Source organism: Pempheris klunzingeri, chromosome 20, assembly GCF_042242105.1.
Source record: "Pempheris klunzingeri isolate RE-2024b chromosome 20, fPemKlu1.hap1, whole genome shotgun sequence".
NCBI lineage: Eukaryota > Metazoa > Chordata > Actinopteri > Acropomatiformes > Pempheridae > Pempheris > Pempheris klunzingeri.
In genome coordinates this window covers 2,769,841-2,787,031 of record NC_092031.1, presented here as the reverse complement: position 1 = coordinate 2,787,031, position 17,191 = coordinate 2,769,841, and the positions used below count along the sequence as shown (strand labels likewise).

Genomic DNA, 17,191 nt, shown 5'->3' with positions numbered 1-17,191 from the left:
GGGCGTTCGTTTATTTTGAGAAAATAAGAAGACAAAATCTTACTTACCTGCTTGTCCTGTTACTAACCGTTTACGACTTGATAACAACCATCCCCCGCGTTCCTATTGGTCGGTTCTTCGAATGGAGGCTTCCCATTGGCTGCCGCGGCTGTCAATCTGAGCAAATGCCCGTACAGCGGAAATGTGGACGAAAGTTCATAGCACGAAACTTCAATATCCAAAAATATTGTTTTCGATTGAAATTGTTTCCTTGAGTCTCACAACCTCCCCGTTATTTGTGAATGGCTGCTTTTGCTGCGCCATTACACCAGTGTTGTTTACGCCGTTCGCATGCTAGCTACTCACAGTCCAGCCTGATGTATTTACACTCAATGCAACTACAATATGTGATGTTTTCACTGCTTCGTCTTTGGGGCTGCACGCAGAAATGAACCACTGACTTTCACAGCACAGCTCCAATCACACGCACATGCTGCAGATGCCTGCAGATGAGTTCCCTCACTACATTTCATCTGGTATTATTTCTTGCAGCAAATGCTAAACAGATTTTGCAGCCTGGGATGAAAGTCTGCATGGCCCGGGCGTCCCAGTCCTTGACCCCCCCAAAGTAGGCCAGGGCACACAAGAGAGGGCATTTACTTTACAAGAAAGGAGTTAGGAGACAGGGAGAGGCAGGAGACAAATGCATGCAAAGGGACAGAGGATGGGTGGACGTGTGGGTGTGCAGGATTTGCAATCTGTAGCCCTGCAGTGGGACAGTCCTCAGAGGCCCCCACGGAGCGGCCGAGCACACACAGAGTCAGACCTCCCTCAGTCTGACCCCTCTGTCACATTATAGTTAAATATTGCATTAAAATGACCAGCATCTGGCAGCGTAGCAGCACAGGCCTGAGTTAAGACATGGCTGTGTACATTCAGAGCGACAGTAGCTACTAACACATGGTGAAGATGAAGGAGTAGCAGCTCATATAAGCACAATTAACCATATTCTGTTTATTATAATATTTTTACTATATGTATTGTTGGCTTTAGTTGATCCGTCACCATCTTTACCTCTGTTGATATTCAAAATCAAGCTTGGACAAAGAGAGATGAGGTAATTATAGACGTCATCATCTACTTAAGTAAAAGCAGGAGTACTACAGTGTGTGGATACTTCTGACTTTACTGTAACAAGTAAAAGTCATGCATTCAGAATATTAATGTATTTGCATTCAAATATCCTCTAAGGAGCATGATTCCTATATAATATTATTATTATTGGTTGATATTTATTGATACAGCTGCTAAAGGTGGATCTAATTTCTAGTGATTCATATCCTGCTGGTTTGTTTAATTCATAATAAGACATCGTTATTTATTAGTGGGCTATATTTTGTATTTATGATCCGTACCTGTGAAAGAAATAGTGACCAATGTTCTCAGAAACGTAGAACCAGCACCTCAAAATTGTGAAGAAAAAAATATATATACTTGGTGACATATTCAGGTCCTTTACTGAAACAGTGACGCTTTAAAAGTAAATATTATAAACTAAATGTAGGCATCAAAAGTCAGTACTTCCTGTGTCAGCATTATCCATTATAATACTGGAACATATTCATTTTGTCACTGAGGCATTAACATGTAAACAGTATGTTAATATTGTAGCTGCTCACAGTTGGGATCATTTCAACTGCTTTTAATTATATTTAATATATTGTATTTTAATTCTCAGTAATGCATCATATTATATATTAAAATAATCAGATGGTTTATTTGTAAAAAAAAAAATCTTGATCTCCAAAATCACAGCTATCAAACAAATGTAGTGGATTACAGTTACTTCAGTAAAGTAGAGGAGCCTCATCGTTGTACTTCAGTACTTTAAAGCCAACAGGTTTAAGTGTTAACTGGAGAAATAACTGAGATGCTTGACTGAACTCTTCCTGTTATAATGTTAGTTTGTGCTTCCTTATTAAAAACAGAACTCCTCTGCAATTTTAATTAATCAATCAATCTTTATTTATGTAGCACCAGTTCATACCAAACATTATCTCAAGACACTTTTCAGGTAAAGCAGGTCGTTTCTCCGTCTGCAAGAATATTCTTTTTTTTCACAGGTTTGATTTTTTCTGTTTGGTGTTTCGTTCACGTTGACACAAAATGTTCTTGTTCAGTTTCACAGAACGTTAATTTGTGATCAGAAAGTGGACTCACTACATGACTCATGTACAATTTTCCAAAGTGTTTCCCCCCCCCCAGCAGCAGCAGCAGGTATGTGGCTCAGTCTGAAGCTGTTCCCCCGTTCACTTCCCTCCTTTTGGCCTCCACCACCATTCCTGTGTTTATCCTTATAGCCTTTCTGCAACCTCTCCATCTTTCCTCCAGCTTCACCCACGAACGTTCTTGTCACGGGGGTGAAGGAGCCCCTCACACGGAGAAAACTCTCTCCCAGTGTGTTTGAACAGGAGCGACATGAAGGGACGGCATTATAAAGCCCCCCCCACCATCACCTCCCTCTAAACGTGCACAGGTCTTCTGTTATGTTCAACCGGCTTCAGGCTGCAGTTCAAAGGGCTCAAAACACAGATGAGACATGCCGATGTAGTTATGGGAAAATAACAGTAGATGGTGCTGAGACACCACACTCACAAACACCACCAGGCTTGTTCTCTCTCTCACGTGTTTACTGTGGAGTCACTTCAGTTATTAATCATACTTCTGACACTTTCCTATGAGCCCCCCATCTATTAGCACTATCTAAACAGTTTATAACACTATGATGTAGCTGTAAGCAGATGTAAGGACACTGTAAAGTGATTGTTGATGTCCACTGTTTCTCAATAATCACAACTTGTGAAGACGTATTTTGTAATATCAGAACTGTGTTTTACTACATTATCATTCATTATCTGTTTATAGCACAGAGCACAGAGTATAATATAGAGTTTAGTTGTGGGCAAATGGATCAATAAACACATTATATTATTATTAATGCTTATAAAGGCTTTCAGTAAAGTGTTTCCACCTTTCCTTTAAATTTCCCTTTTAGTACCTTCAAAGTGCAGGAACCATTTTAACCACTTTTATGATATATTGTGTCAAGTATTGTAGTAAAAGACTGGTTTTTAATATGTGCAGTGCTCTTATATTACATTATATCACCAATATTATATAACAGATATTTCCGAATGCTATTTTCATGAGGAGAAGAGCTGCTGTTTTTCCCCATTAATGATATAACATTGCCGGCCCTCAGCGTCTGTGGGCAGCAGTTGTTTTTCCCCTTCGTATAGGATCAGCTAATCACTGTAGCACAAACAAGACAACAGGTTACAAGTGCTCTCAGCGCCATGATAATACCTCTTCTCTGCTGTGCGTCGTGCTATTTGCATTTTCGATGTAATTCACGATCTTGTGTTCACTGTGATCTTTGCTTGAATTAAAAATGCAGTTTTGTGCTGTTTGCGTCCACACAACAGGAGTTATGTTCTCGTTCGGATTGAGTTGTTTACATCATCTCCTCGTTTCTCCTCCTAATTACTAGGAAGATTATCACAATGGAGGGAGAAGGAGAAGGATGTTTACTACATATGAAACATAATGATTGTTTAAGTGGGCCCTGTTTTCTCCTAATTCAGCCATGAACATGTGTGTGTATGTGTAGGTGTGTGTGTGCACATGTATGTACATATAAATTGTACCTTCATCCATCTTCTTTGCACTCATGAACTAATGTCACTAATCATCCCAGTTCATAGGAACTGAATACAGGCACCGAGAGCGTGTTGTAATTCTGTGCACTGTACATTTTGCACTGTTTTTGGAAATAAAAAGAAGCTTCAAAAACACAAAAATGCAGCTTATTTGCAGACGTTTGTGTGCAACAATCAGGCATTTAATGTTGGACAAAACCAGGCTCACTCACTGGGTTCCTCATGCTGGAGGAATATGAGCCTAAGTGGGTTATTCTAACACAGTTATATTGTTTACATGTGAACTAGTTACTCTAGTAACCACGTTATTATTTGGATGTTCATGCATATGAATAAGGCCAGTTGGCACGGCAGGCTCAGGATGGCCGGGCAGCAGCTCACCTGAAAACATGCAGCTGTGCTCTTAATTCCTCTTTAGCTTTATTAAACTCACCTCGTTCCACTCGGACATCATTTGTATTCTGTGTTGCACTTCTCCCAGCTCTCTGCTGCTCGGTAAAATATTAAAGATGGAAATGGATATATGTGGTGTCTGTGGAGACTAGAATAAAATAAAAAAAAGTGACTGCACAGCAGGGGTTTGTTTACTGGCCGACCCTCCATCAGGTCGGGGAGATTTAAGAGGTAAAATCAAGGCAGTAGTGGACATGTAGATGTATTGATTTTCTTCCAGCTCCATTGCTGAATCGCATTGGCGTGAAGGTGGAAACATCTTTGCATTCGTGCTCTAAAAGTGATGCAGCCTCTGTACCACAAAACAATAGCAGCCCTGGTGCTGTTCCAGTGAAACAAACAATCATTAGAGCCTCTCTAAGGATGAAATCCTCCTGACTGAAGTCTTACCAGTAACTGTGACTATGAGCAGCTCCCCCAAAGCTGGAGACCCTGATGGCAAGAATGGAAATCTGTAAGATGGCAGTAATAGTTTGCCTGAAGCTGCTCTGTGGGCACTGACTAACCTTGTTGGTCTCTTTAAGTGTTGGCGTGTAACTTCACATCCAATCTGGCATTACACTCGTGCAAAGAGCCCTTGAATCGCAGCGCATATTGTGATATTGTCACAGTCAATATTTGCAACATGCGTTTCATCCCCCGTTTCTTTTCTGTTTTCGTGGCGGTGCACTGACGTGGCACCACAGATTAAAAGCAGGAAAGACTCCCCTCTCTTGTTCCCGGTCATGGGAGAAAGTAGTGAGTGTTCACTTGGGCAGAAGGATCTTATTTAAAAGCTGATGTTCAGCTGTGCCCCCTCTGAGACACACACACACACAAAGCTTAAAAGGATCACACAATGCTCAAAATGTATTTCTTGTTTGCTGTTGTCTCGGGAGACTGTGGAGACAAATGGCACCGCGATGCCGAGCGCAGCCTTTAGAGCGGGTATCCCATAACAGAAGCTGAATGTGTGTATGAGTTTCTTTTATGGGAAGCACATCGTCTATAAATAAACGTGACCTGACATCGCAGCCATTTGTTGAATTTTTCATTCAGTCAAATGCAACACACAGTTTATTATCTCTTCACATTTTTTCAAGTATGAAAACAACAATATAAATAAATAATAATAATAATAATAATAATAATAAATAATGTCGTGAATTACATTGTGATTTTGACCAACAAACCACAGAACTATGAAGAAGTCAGTGTCAATAATTGTTCATCTTTGTTGGACCAAATGTTTTTTGCTGGAATGAAAACATCTCACCACCATCTTCTTCCATCCTACTTCTTCCTGCTGTAGGTTTTTTTTTTTTAAATTTGACTTTACTTGTTGGGTAAACTGTCACATTGCAAAAGTGCACGTTAACTAGACTCTTTTTTTTCCACTTGAGCACATAATCCAGCCGTCTTTTACCCCCCAATCACGATGGAAGCAGCTACACAGCCTGCTAATAGATGACTAACATTAGAATAATACACATCACGGTGGCATGTGAATATCTGTTGTCTTAAATAATTTGACATTTCATCACAACCAGAGCTCACACGTCACTTGAAAAGGATTTTAAAAAACAAAACAAACACAAAAAAAATCATATTAGGGCAACAAAAAGATTCATATACAATTTGACATAAACAGCAGTTCATAAAAATGCACATGTGCTAGGCATACTGGTATCGTAGGAATGTGGACTGTGAATTGCTGATCACATGGATAATGTGCCCATATGATTCACAGTGTGTGGTTTGTGTTATTTGGTTTATACTTGTGTGACGACTCCACTGGATCCTTACCGCCCCGCCGTAGTATTTATATATTTACAATGAATCAGTAAACATAGTTACTGCGTAGCCCGCTCAAATGTCGTGCTTCAAGTCAACCCAACACCACAGAAAGTCACTTGGTAGATCGCCTATCCCGGCTGAAGATATTCTCCTCGGCTAATGGGTCTCCTTATCTGGCTTGCTGGTGAGGCAACAATAGTAAGTCTCTTTATTCAGTTGAAGAGTTTTGTTCCAACACACCACACAACCGTGAACGTGGCAAAATGTTTGACACAATAACTTCTCATGAGCTGGATCATGCAGGAAAACCAAGAAGAAACAGCTTGTAAATGTAGCTTGACTTAAAGGGGCGTTTAGCCACCATCAATGTGGATGTCCAATCAGTGTTGATGCTAATTAGAGCGTTAAATATCTCAGTGCTGCTACATTGGCCATGAAAGATGAGTTCGCCTGCTGGTGCACTGCCTACATGTACCAGGATGCATTGCGCTGAGCTTCTGACGCTCTCTCGGTGCAGGTGTGGGCAACAAAACAGCTGTTTTTTGTCGACATCAGGTGGCAATTTGCGCGCCGGCAGCCACAGCATCCACCTCTTCAGCCGCGAGCCGTGAGCCAAAGCACATAACATCCTCTGCACTCAACTAACACAGTTCTTCCTGGTCACCATCTACATCACTGTGCCGGAAAAACGCCAAACTTTGCAGCAGGAGGAGCACTGAGGCATTAATTGCTCAAACTGACTCCATCTACCATCAACACTGATTGGACATCAACATAAAACTGGGCGAAATTGCCCTTTAAAGCTGCACTAATTTTTATTTGTGGGTCAAATGACTGTGTGTAGTGTGAACACTCCTGAACACAGAGAATTATCACCAAACTCAACACAGTTTTTTAGCGTCTTTAATCTCGTTGTTTTGGTTTAGCAGCTCGCAGCTCTACTGTTTTGGTTCACTGTTGAAGAAGCTCCCATAAACCCACTGTGCTTTACCTGCTCTGCACCAAACAGCAGAAAGAAAGACACAATCAGAGACTAGCTGGTGAATACGGCCGAGCATTTGGCTGCTAAAGACACAATATTTCCCCCCCAGGAGTTAGAATATTGGGCTAACATTCATCAGATAGACACAAAAATCACTTAAAATAAATGCTTGTGTTGCTCTGTGCCGACTTCAGCTTCATGAGATGATGCTATTGGGTTTGCAGCTCATTGTGCTGCACTCATGTGTCCAGAAAAATCAATTACTGCAGGTTTAAGCTTATTTTGTTATATTGCACATTGAGTTTGGATAAAATCTTCACCAAAATCAGGGGAGAAAGAAAATGTCCACAGAAAATAATAATGTGACGAGAACATTTCTAAAAGGAACAGATTCACTTATTCACCGACTTCCTGAGAGTTACTGTGGATGAGAAGATTGAGATTGTTGATTCTGGAGCTGGATTTGGGAGGTGATTAGCCTAGCTTAGCTTAAAGACTGGAAGTAGGGGGTCACAGCTAGCCGGGCTCACTCCAAAGCTCCAAAATGACTCATGTGAAAACGTAAAAAAGCTCACAAAGGAGACTGTAACTATTTCATAGGCGTGTCTTTAGACATTGGAGAGAAGCAGGCTAGCAGTTTCCCCTTGCTTCCAGTGTTTATGCTAAGCTATGCTAATCGCCCTCTGGCTCTAACTACACCAACACTGATATCAATCTTCTCCTCCAACCCTCAGAAAAGAAGACCTAAAACTACTGATTACATTATGTGCTTGGTTTTAATAGCAGCAGTAAATGCCGTACACGTATTCATGGTGGACATGTTGTCTTAGAACAAAACTCTTCAGGTAGAAAATATGGAATGTGTTTAACTTTCTGGAAAGTTGATGAAAGTAACACGACTGCACTAAAGCCGACGGAGAACAGAGGAAGATAGCACAACACGAAAGTAACAAACACTATGACCAGACAGTTGTTTGTGACCGCAAAACTGAAATTAAACTCTTGAAATGTCATAATAACTTAGTCACTGCAGCGTTTGAGTCCAGTGTCCGCTGGGATGGAATCCAGTTCAGTGCAGTCCAGCGGCACGAGCTCCCACTTCTCATCGACGTATGATAGCAAAAACAAAAAACAAAAGAAGTGTGCAAGCAGGAATACAACAGAGAGTTTCTATGGCAGGCATACGTTAAACAATATGGAGTGCTGTACATTCACAAGTTCCAAGTCGCACAGATCCAGACGCAGCTTGGTCACGTGCATCTTTTGATCCACTAACCTCTCATTTCACAAAGTCTGCAGTGTCCTTTATCCCCGTCCCCATCCATTTTCTCCTGAAAGTCTGTCTAATGTCCCTCCTGAGGTTTAGGAGACTGATGCAGCCTCTGCCCCGGCTCAGAAAGTGTTTCAGTGTACTCCAGTGATGTGGCAGAAAATGATGACAACGACAGCTAGAGGTTTCTCCCAAAGCACGTATCTAGGACAAAGCTGGTCTCCTCTTTCATAGTGATGTGGACTGCTTGATGCTGTGAAAGCTGACCCGTGAAGGTGAAGTGGGGATGGACATGGCCTGGGTCATCCTGGCTCGGATGGAGTGCTGCTCCTGCCAACGGTGGAACCGCTTCCTCACAGCTGACCGCACCTGTCAACAACAAACTCAGTCAGCTCATTCACCATTGTGTTAACTCCACAATGACTTGATTAATTTGTTGACTGACATAACACCTCGTATTGGTTTGGATACGCTGCTTTTTTTTGCTGTAAATGATAAATAATATTGTGGATATTTCAATAAGCAACACACAACATGGAAGCTAAAGAGCCAACATTAACTCAAAGACCATAAGAATAGAAGAAATATTAACTAAATGAGGTGGACAAGTAGGTTAAAGTTAACAAATTATGCAAAATATATATACAGAAAGTGACTAATGCTATTAAAAAAATTGCACATTTGTGTATTAAAAGCAATGAAACAATAAAAAACTGTATTTTTCTGACAGATTCCCAATAAAAGTGAGTGTGTTCATGTGGTTAAATATGACTGCGTACAATTATCATGTTGTTTGGTTTAGTATTTTATAGATTTTAGTCTATGGAAGTTTATTTATGCTGAGAAAAGACAAAAAAAATAATAAAATGCTGGGAAAGCAAAATAAAAATGACTAAGGGAAGTCAAAATGATGAGATACTAGCTCAAAATTAAAAGGGAGTAAGTATGTAGGAAAAAATCTGAGATAGAAATTAAGTTAATTCAAGATTAATTTAAGATATACAATAAAAAAAGATGATAAAATGTTGACTTTAATAAGACAAAATGATTAAAATTACGCCTAAAAAAGAAAAAACTGTGAGATAATAGTTGATATTAGAAGATGTGCAAAATTATAATAATATAAATCAATATTATAAGATGATTGATGAATATATTAAGTAGTATTTTACTTAGTATCTCCAAATTCTGACTTAAAAAGTAAAACAAAAATGACATATTTCATAATTTTGTCTTAAAAAAACATCTCTCTTTCATCTTTACCTGTTTTGTTTTGGGGTTTTTTTCGACTGAGTTTCCATAAGAGTCCGTTTCTGCAGCGTAAACCTGCATCTAAAGCTCCAGTTCATATATTTAATGTATTTTGTAAACAGAATCTAAAGTAATAACATGCTATAAATCACTTTAATGATGATTAAAAGGGGCTCCTACACTCTCACTCCCATTCTAAAATCAATCGTCCCATGTGTCCCACTTCTGCTCGTCCCCTGCCTCCAGTAATCACAGTATACTTCCACAGGAGGGGCTTTAACCGAAAAAGAACCTCGTTTTATGTAATATTTTACAGCCCGATTCATCAGCGCGCTAACCAGCCTTATGTTTGGCCGCTGTCCTCTGGCCCACTGTAGGATCATTTAATCCTCACACATGGGTTATTGCTAAATGTTTCTCTTTCCTCTTGAATGTGACCCCCGCTGTCCTCTGTTCATCTGTCTCATTGCTTCACCCTGCGTTTCTGCTACTCTCAGCCTGTAACAAAACACTAAATCAATATCCTCTGAGAGCTACACATGCTGGTTAAGCCCCTTGTTGGAGCTACAACACGGTGCATAATGAGATATTCATTCATCATCCAGCCAGCGAACACAGTGTGCGATGGTAACCAAGGGCAGCAGTCAGCTGACATTACATCCACATGCTACTCGAGGAATAGCCTATAGGGTAACGATTAGAAGACGTTAGGCTCTGAAGTTGGATGGAGCCGGGTCTTAATGACAGAAACATCAGATTATTATTCAGCTGACGATCCAGCTGGTCGCCTTGATTAAACCCAAAGATCGAACGTAATCCCCATTATCACGATGAAAAAGGTCAAGCGGTAATATCATTATCTTTATGCCAACTCTCTGGCTCAGGTGGCACTATTAGGGACTGCTCAGCGACATCTGGCAGTATTTCACAGGTGGAAGTCAAAGCCAAAGAGTATCGATCGAATCTTTGTCGAGCGCCATGGAGAAGTTACTTTCTTTGAAGGCCTTAATAATCTGCTTTCTCATTCAGCTTCCTGCTCTGACTGATGAGCTCCCTCATGGCATCACAAGCTTTCTGCCAGAGTTTGAACACTTTTTTTTGGCTTTCAGTATTTTTCTGCTCTCGCTCATTTGAAGTAGAAGAAAAAAAGGTGAATTTTCTGCACACCATGAATTAAAATGTGATGTCAGCCAGCTGGGCTTCTGTTTCTAGAAGCAATCAGGTAGAAATATCACAGTGTAAAAGTAAAAGTCCATTAAGTAACATTCACAGTGTAGAAACACCAGCAAAATGTACTTAATGTGGCAAAAGTACAAAGATTCATTACACAGAAACACCTTCATATTTAATAGTGATATTATTCATTACTTTTTAATGGGTTAGTTTGATGGTAAAACACAGCATCATATTTTATAAGATGCTTCTATGTTTGCATGTTAAATCTAAAAGGTGATAAGTAACTATAGGTGTCAGACAAATGTAAGTCCACTGGTCTACCTCCTCTCACTGAATCGTAGTGAAATCGGAGTATAAAATACCAGACGGAGCTAGAAAACATTCAGGATTCTCCTAAGAATGAATCCTAGTGACTCTGACTTTTCCTCTAGCGCCACCATGAGGCTGATATCTGAGGTTTTGAATGAAATATCTTGAAAAGTATCATAAACTAAAAGATTTAATTCAGAATTAATTGTAAAATCTGTGGCGATCCCTTCGCTGAACGTGACGTCTCCTGTGACATCTGCTTCACTTCTGTTATCTGTTTATGGAGGAGGAACTAAACTAAACTATGAAATAATTGTTTGCGTTAGTATGTTTGTTAGGAAACATCTGGATGATTACAGACGAGGTGGCGGGCGATGGAGGACGGGAGGATTATGGGTTTAGGATGAAGGAAAAAAGGGAAGATGGCGCCAAATATGTGCAGCAAAGGAGCAAAACTGTTGTTATTGGATGCTAACGTGTGCATGATGTGTATGTCTGTCTTTATTCTACACACTACTCACTAAAAGTTAGGGATATTCAGCTTTCAGGTGAAATTTCAGGATGAACCTAAAATGCATTCTAACCTTTCCAGGTGAACTTAATGTGACCTTCTCTAAACCTTTGAATGCACATGTCCAACTGTTCAGTGTCTCAGTACTTTCTGCACCAGCTGCTGTTCTCTAACAAGAAGCTTAACAGCAACATTCACAACAGGTTTGATCCATGAATCCACCAATACATTTCCTGCTTCAGTTAGAATTGGTATTTAAACAGTCCTCCTCATCCTGCTGTTCACATTCTGACATCATGAGACCAAGACGACACCTAACAGTTGATCAGCAGCACCTCAACACTGGAGGCTTCAAACAGGAAGTCCTCAGACGGAGGTGTTCACTGAGCTTAGAGGGTCACAGAGTGTCATCAGGAGGTTGGAACAGTGATACAGAGACTGGAAGAGTCACAGAAAGGAGAGGAGTGGACGTCCTTTGGCCACGTCCCAATTTATTGAGACACTGAACATGTTTTGTTGTGGTTTACCTACCACTGTTGGTAGATTTTCTTTCAATAAATTGTTTAAAATTAAGAAATGATCATTGCATGCTTCTACTTAAATGCCCTACTTTCATGATATAATATCACTGTAGCATTCACTGTTTACATTTTCCATATATTTCACCTGAAAGTCGAATATCCCTAACTTTTAGTGAGCAGTGTATTTCCTTTGCTCTAGCTTGTGCAGATGTGCCACATTAAAGATCATCACATCAATGGAAATATCACAGCTACCACTGCTACTAATATTAATTATACAAATATAAGACATTAAAGATAAAGCAGCAGTCCTACATGCATGCATATTAATATTTCTGTGCTATTCCGAGAGGATTTCACCCCTGATTTCTCCATGGAACCAAATTAGGGCTGACGCTGTCATAAAGCGTAGAAAGTGATGTCACTTATGTCGGCACATGACAAGTCTTAATTGTGCCCTAAATATAAGTGCTTCGAGCTTTATCACTCAGTTCCCTGCAATAACACACAGCAACAGCCACCAAAAGGGAGAGTGGGAGCGCCAGCAGAGGGGCATTATAAATAATTGTGTGAAGCAGAGGGGCGGGGGGCAGGGTGGGGGGGGTAGAGGGGTATAAAATGTTAGATCAATAAACGGATGTGAATCTGCTTACCTCACTGTTTAGGAAGCAGTAAAATACCGACACAAAGAAGCCCTGTGTGAGCAGAGGAGGGAGATAAAGAGAGGAACAAAACATCATCAGAAACCAGGGCATTCAAAACATCAATGCACTGATCCTGTTTTAATCGCGTACACGGCAGCTTATCACACGCGATACATTCATTCAATCATCTCCAGAGAGGAACACAGTAATTCTGCTGTCCACTCACTGCAATCACTGACAAAAACACACCCACACAAGGATGACAGCACACTCTGTTTAGTCTGCGGAGGCCTTTTGGAGATGGCCGAGCGTGTCGCTAAATCACACCTGGAAGGACTCCAAAAACGAGTTGAAGTATATGAAGACGATTTGAGAGATCTCGTCTTCACCCGGGTTGACGAAGAACAGCATGTAGGTGATTCCCAGGAGAGGAAGGAGCACCAGCGTCGCCTTCACGGCCTTCCTGCAGGTGAGGAGAGCGGGAGTCAGACAACCACGACAGACAAGCGACCGTCTACAGGAGCCAGAGCGTCTCTGCAGGTGCAGCGGTAAATGTACCTGTACTGGATCGTCTCCGACGTGGTGGAGGCTCGCAGTTTGGTCATCAGGATCCTCACGATGTTGAAGAGGAAAATGAAATTGATCTGAAAATCAAACCCAGCAAAATGAGACTCTTTATGGGTCTATTAACGCCACAGAAAGGCTGCTTCCTGGTCTTAACAGGCCTCAAGTGAACATTACGGAGAACTCACCTCCATAATGTCGTCATAGTCGATATATATGGATATTTTTAATTACTTTGAAATAAAACATCTTGCTTAAAACCAGTAACATTAATGCTAAAAGGTAATCAGACATGTTTTGTTACATATCTGACTGTAATGGTGACTCCAAATACAGTGGCCCTGGTTTGACTCCATGTCCTCCCCCCTCTCTCTCTCCCCCGTCCCCCCCTCTGTCACTATCCAATAAATGTTAAAAAATAAAATGAAATAATAAAGAAAAGCTGGTAGCAGTCAGAGCGCTAACAGAGACCACACAGAGTGAGAAGCAAGGCTTTCTGGGAGATGCTCTCACATCTGTGCAGCCAGCAGGAGGCTAACGTAGCTTAGCACAAAGACTGTAAACAGGGGGAAACAGCTAGCCTACACAAGTCTGTGTTGTTTTATGGGTTTTTTTTATTTGCCAGACTCTGAGAAGTGACAAGAAACAGTTTCACAGATATGACCAGTGATGATATATTACAATATATAAATAATATTACAACATTTTCCATAATGAGTCAATTTAAGGACATTTGTGTACTTTAGTGTTTTTACATGGTGGAGTTACTGTCTGTTTATGTTTCCCACCGTTGTCTGTGGCAGCAGGACTGTGTGTGTTTGACTCAACGCTCGCTAAAGTGTGTGTAACAATGGATCTCTATGGAACAAAGGACACATAACACTGAGGATCAGTTCAGTAGGATCACTTCATCTTTTTGTCTTTCATTTGAGATTCGTTGACAATAAAGAAAAATACGGAATAATCGGAACATTATCTGTAAATAATGCTCAAAAGTTTCTTGACTTCCTGAAGAGCTCCTTGAGATTATTATTCTACACGAATAACAAAATCAATAGCTCATATAATAGGCGTGAATGACGTAACGTGTGAGTAAAAATAGCTGTAGGAATACTTTCCAGGGCTGGCTGACATGACCTTGGCCTGAACAGATGCATGGCAGTCTTTCAGGAACCATCTACGCTAACCCCCCGCACCAGTGCTTATGTTAACATTTTAATAACATCCTCTATTTATCTGCGACAACACTGCGTCGCTTTATTGCAGACATTCAAAAGCCACCGACGGCAAGGCACGGAAAGTTCACGACCACAGCCCAGTGACAGGAGATACCACAGATATTCTGGTGACCTGCCGATGATCCTGCAGGATCAAGTGCTAGAAAAACACATAACAGCCTCCGAGAAGTCGATATTGAAGGAAAAAACTGGAGATTTTCGGCGAAAGAAGTGGAGAGATATTGAAGGAGGCAGATGTGTGCTTTAGGGGTGAGTAAGGCAGGAGAGGCAGACACATTAAGTGCCTTGCGGAGAGACAACTTTTTTTTTTTTTTTTACCTAAGATAAGGGAATGTGCTGTTTTTGACAAGAATGCTAAGGTCACTCCACCACCAGAGGCCCAGCAGGGCGAAAATGGTCCAAACTGAGCGGAGAAATGGACAAAACGAGCTGCAGCGAGGGGAGCATTAGCAGAGATGGTGGTTTGAGTGCGCAAGCATGCATGTGGATAAAGACTGAGGACAGTATTTGGAAGCCGAGCCAGAAGGGAGTTACTGTAGTCCAGACGAGAGATGACTAAAGCTTGTACAAGGAGCCGGGCTGAGTCCCCAGCCAATCTGCGAAAATCTGCAGGATCATGCACATGATCCCTGCCGAAGGGCTGAGCGTCGAGCATCACATGGACTCTTAGCAGGGTGAGGAAGAGTCACAATAACACAGCTAAGCTCTGAATGCTGGAGGAGAGATCCTGCAGGTGCTCGATGCCTCGTTTAAGATGTTTTTTATCATCTCTGCTCTGAGCTGTGATTTAAAGTTTAGCTGCTAAATGTGGAGCTTTCTGCAGAAGACAGAACTTTCTTGGTTAAAAAAGTGGCAACATATAGATTTAGAGTAGTTACCATCTGATGAAATAATAAAAAAACAACCTGAGAAACCTCCTGTGTGGGTAGAAAGAAGATAACTCCTCACACACACACACAAGACTGGACATGTTCTTGGATTTCAGTCTTGTTTTTCACCACAGACTAAAAGATAATTCCCATTTTTCTTGCAAACTTGCCAAGCGGCAGAGATTTAAAGGTAAAGCCTTGGTAGGTTAAATGCTACTGCTTCACATTTATGTTTGCTAACATGAGGAATGTGTTGAGGTGTTCAGCGTTTCACGCCTGCAGGCATTTTCAAGTAATAATGAAGATTAATTGCATCAGCGAGTTATATAGAACAGATTCTGAAGGACGAGAGTAAAGAAGAAAAAGGCTCTTACCACTAGCACAAGAATCATGGGACCTTGGTAGATGTAGTCTGTGTAAACGCCAGCTCGCTTCCCAAACCAACATCTGAAATGTAAACAAAGGCAATCAGCCATGCTTAGTTCTGACAGGCAGATATATTTATATTGTCAGTCATCATCCTTCATGGAGAATTCCCCTCCGAGTTCAGTACGAGTTCAAATTAATAGCCTCATTCATGCTCAAGGCTTTAGACAAATGTTTTTCCAGTCAATAATTTACTGGATTTTAATTTAAATGTGAATTATAGAACGTGAGACATGAGAAAGTTACCTTTCAACACGTCCAAATGCATCATACGTATGATCAAACCCAAAAAAATCCTTCTTTTCTTACAGGATAACTCTGATGTTTTTAGACCTGGGCCCTATTTTTACATATTTTGGGTTTAATATGACTGGCAGGTACACAAATCTTCAGAATTAGTCCTGTAGATCACCTCCGCCAGCAGCCAAGAACAGGTAGCTGGATGGCCATAGTGTAATCCTACAGGGCAACTGTGCCAGATCAAAGCACGCCCACTAAAAGTGCTTGTTTTTTTCCACTGACAGGCTCAGATTGTTATTCTAAGTCTCCGACAGCATTGTGGAAAGGATCCCTGCAGAGAGAGACCTGGAGGATCCTGTTCAACCACAAACAGCCGTTATGTCGCCCGGTTCATTCTCACCAGACTCCACTGACAAAAACAATAGTTTTGCTTCAGAGAAGATGGGAGCGGCTGGTCCACTGCTGCCTGGATCACTTAGTTTCTTTGTGTTATTGTGTGTTTGACAAATATTGTGCTCAATCCGAACGAACCCTTTAAAGCACCAAAGTCACACGACAACACAAAGAAACTGACTGACTGAGGCCGCGTTAAACCGGCAACTCCTGCATAAAATTACTGGTTTTGTCAATGGAGTTTGGCGGCTTTGAAGCGAACGATAAAAATGGCTGTTTCTGGTTAAACAAAAAGGATCTTACAGCTCCGTCTCTGTGCGGATCATTTCTGTAATGCTGTCAGACACATGCTTTGATCTGGTGCAGGTGCCCCAGAGGACAACATAACAGCCATGATAGCTTGTTCATTGCCCGTTTTCGGCTCCCAGCGATTTTCTACACCAATATCAAAAGTTTTTGTGCATGCAAGTAATTTCAAACCCAAAACATGTACAAATGGGGCCGAGGTTTATAAATCAAATGAAAACATCTGCTAGTTTAACACAACTAGTTAAAATAAATTGAATTAATCAATAAAATGTGAATTATTTTCTAGAAGTTAGGGAAGAATAAGGCAGGTTGCTGCACTGGGAAACAAGAAAAGTGAAATACTAATATGAAATAAAGTAATATAAAATTCACAGCGCTGAAAAACCCTTTCTGCGCAGGTTGATTTATTCACTTGGAAGTAAATAGGAAGGAAAAGACTTGTGTTGCTCTGTATTTTTCATATCGTCAACAAATCCCAAGAAAAGCCTGAAAGCTCATCACTTTCCGCCTCCTCTGTGGCTCTCAGGCCCAAACGTTCAGGTTCCTGCTAAAGATGCACAT

At 41.0% G+C, this 17,191-nt stretch overlaps 1 protein-coding gene across 1 annotated transcript in view; it reads right to left on the bottom strand.

Moving 5' to 3' along the window:
- Nucleotides 1–8,407: 8,407 nt before the first annotated feature.
- The window catches only part of LOC139219613 (corticotropin-releasing factor receptor 1-like), a 53,852-nt gene continuing 45,068 nt past the window's right edge, over nt 8,408–17,191 (bottom strand). Inside the window, exons 10-14 of the mRNA XM_070851534.1 lie at nt 15,637–15,709; nt 13,150–13,235; nt 12,919–13,054; nt 12,601–12,642; nt 8,408–8,548 (exon numbers count right to left, since the gene is read on the bottom strand). Of these exons, the coding sequence (XP_070707635.1) occupies nt 8,408–8,548; nt 12,601–12,642; nt 12,919–13,054; nt 13,150–13,235; nt 15,637–15,709 (478 nt within the window). The remainder of the gene's footprint in view (nt 8,549–12,600; nt 12,643–12,918; nt 13,055–13,149; nt 13,236–15,636; nt 15,710–17,191) is intronic.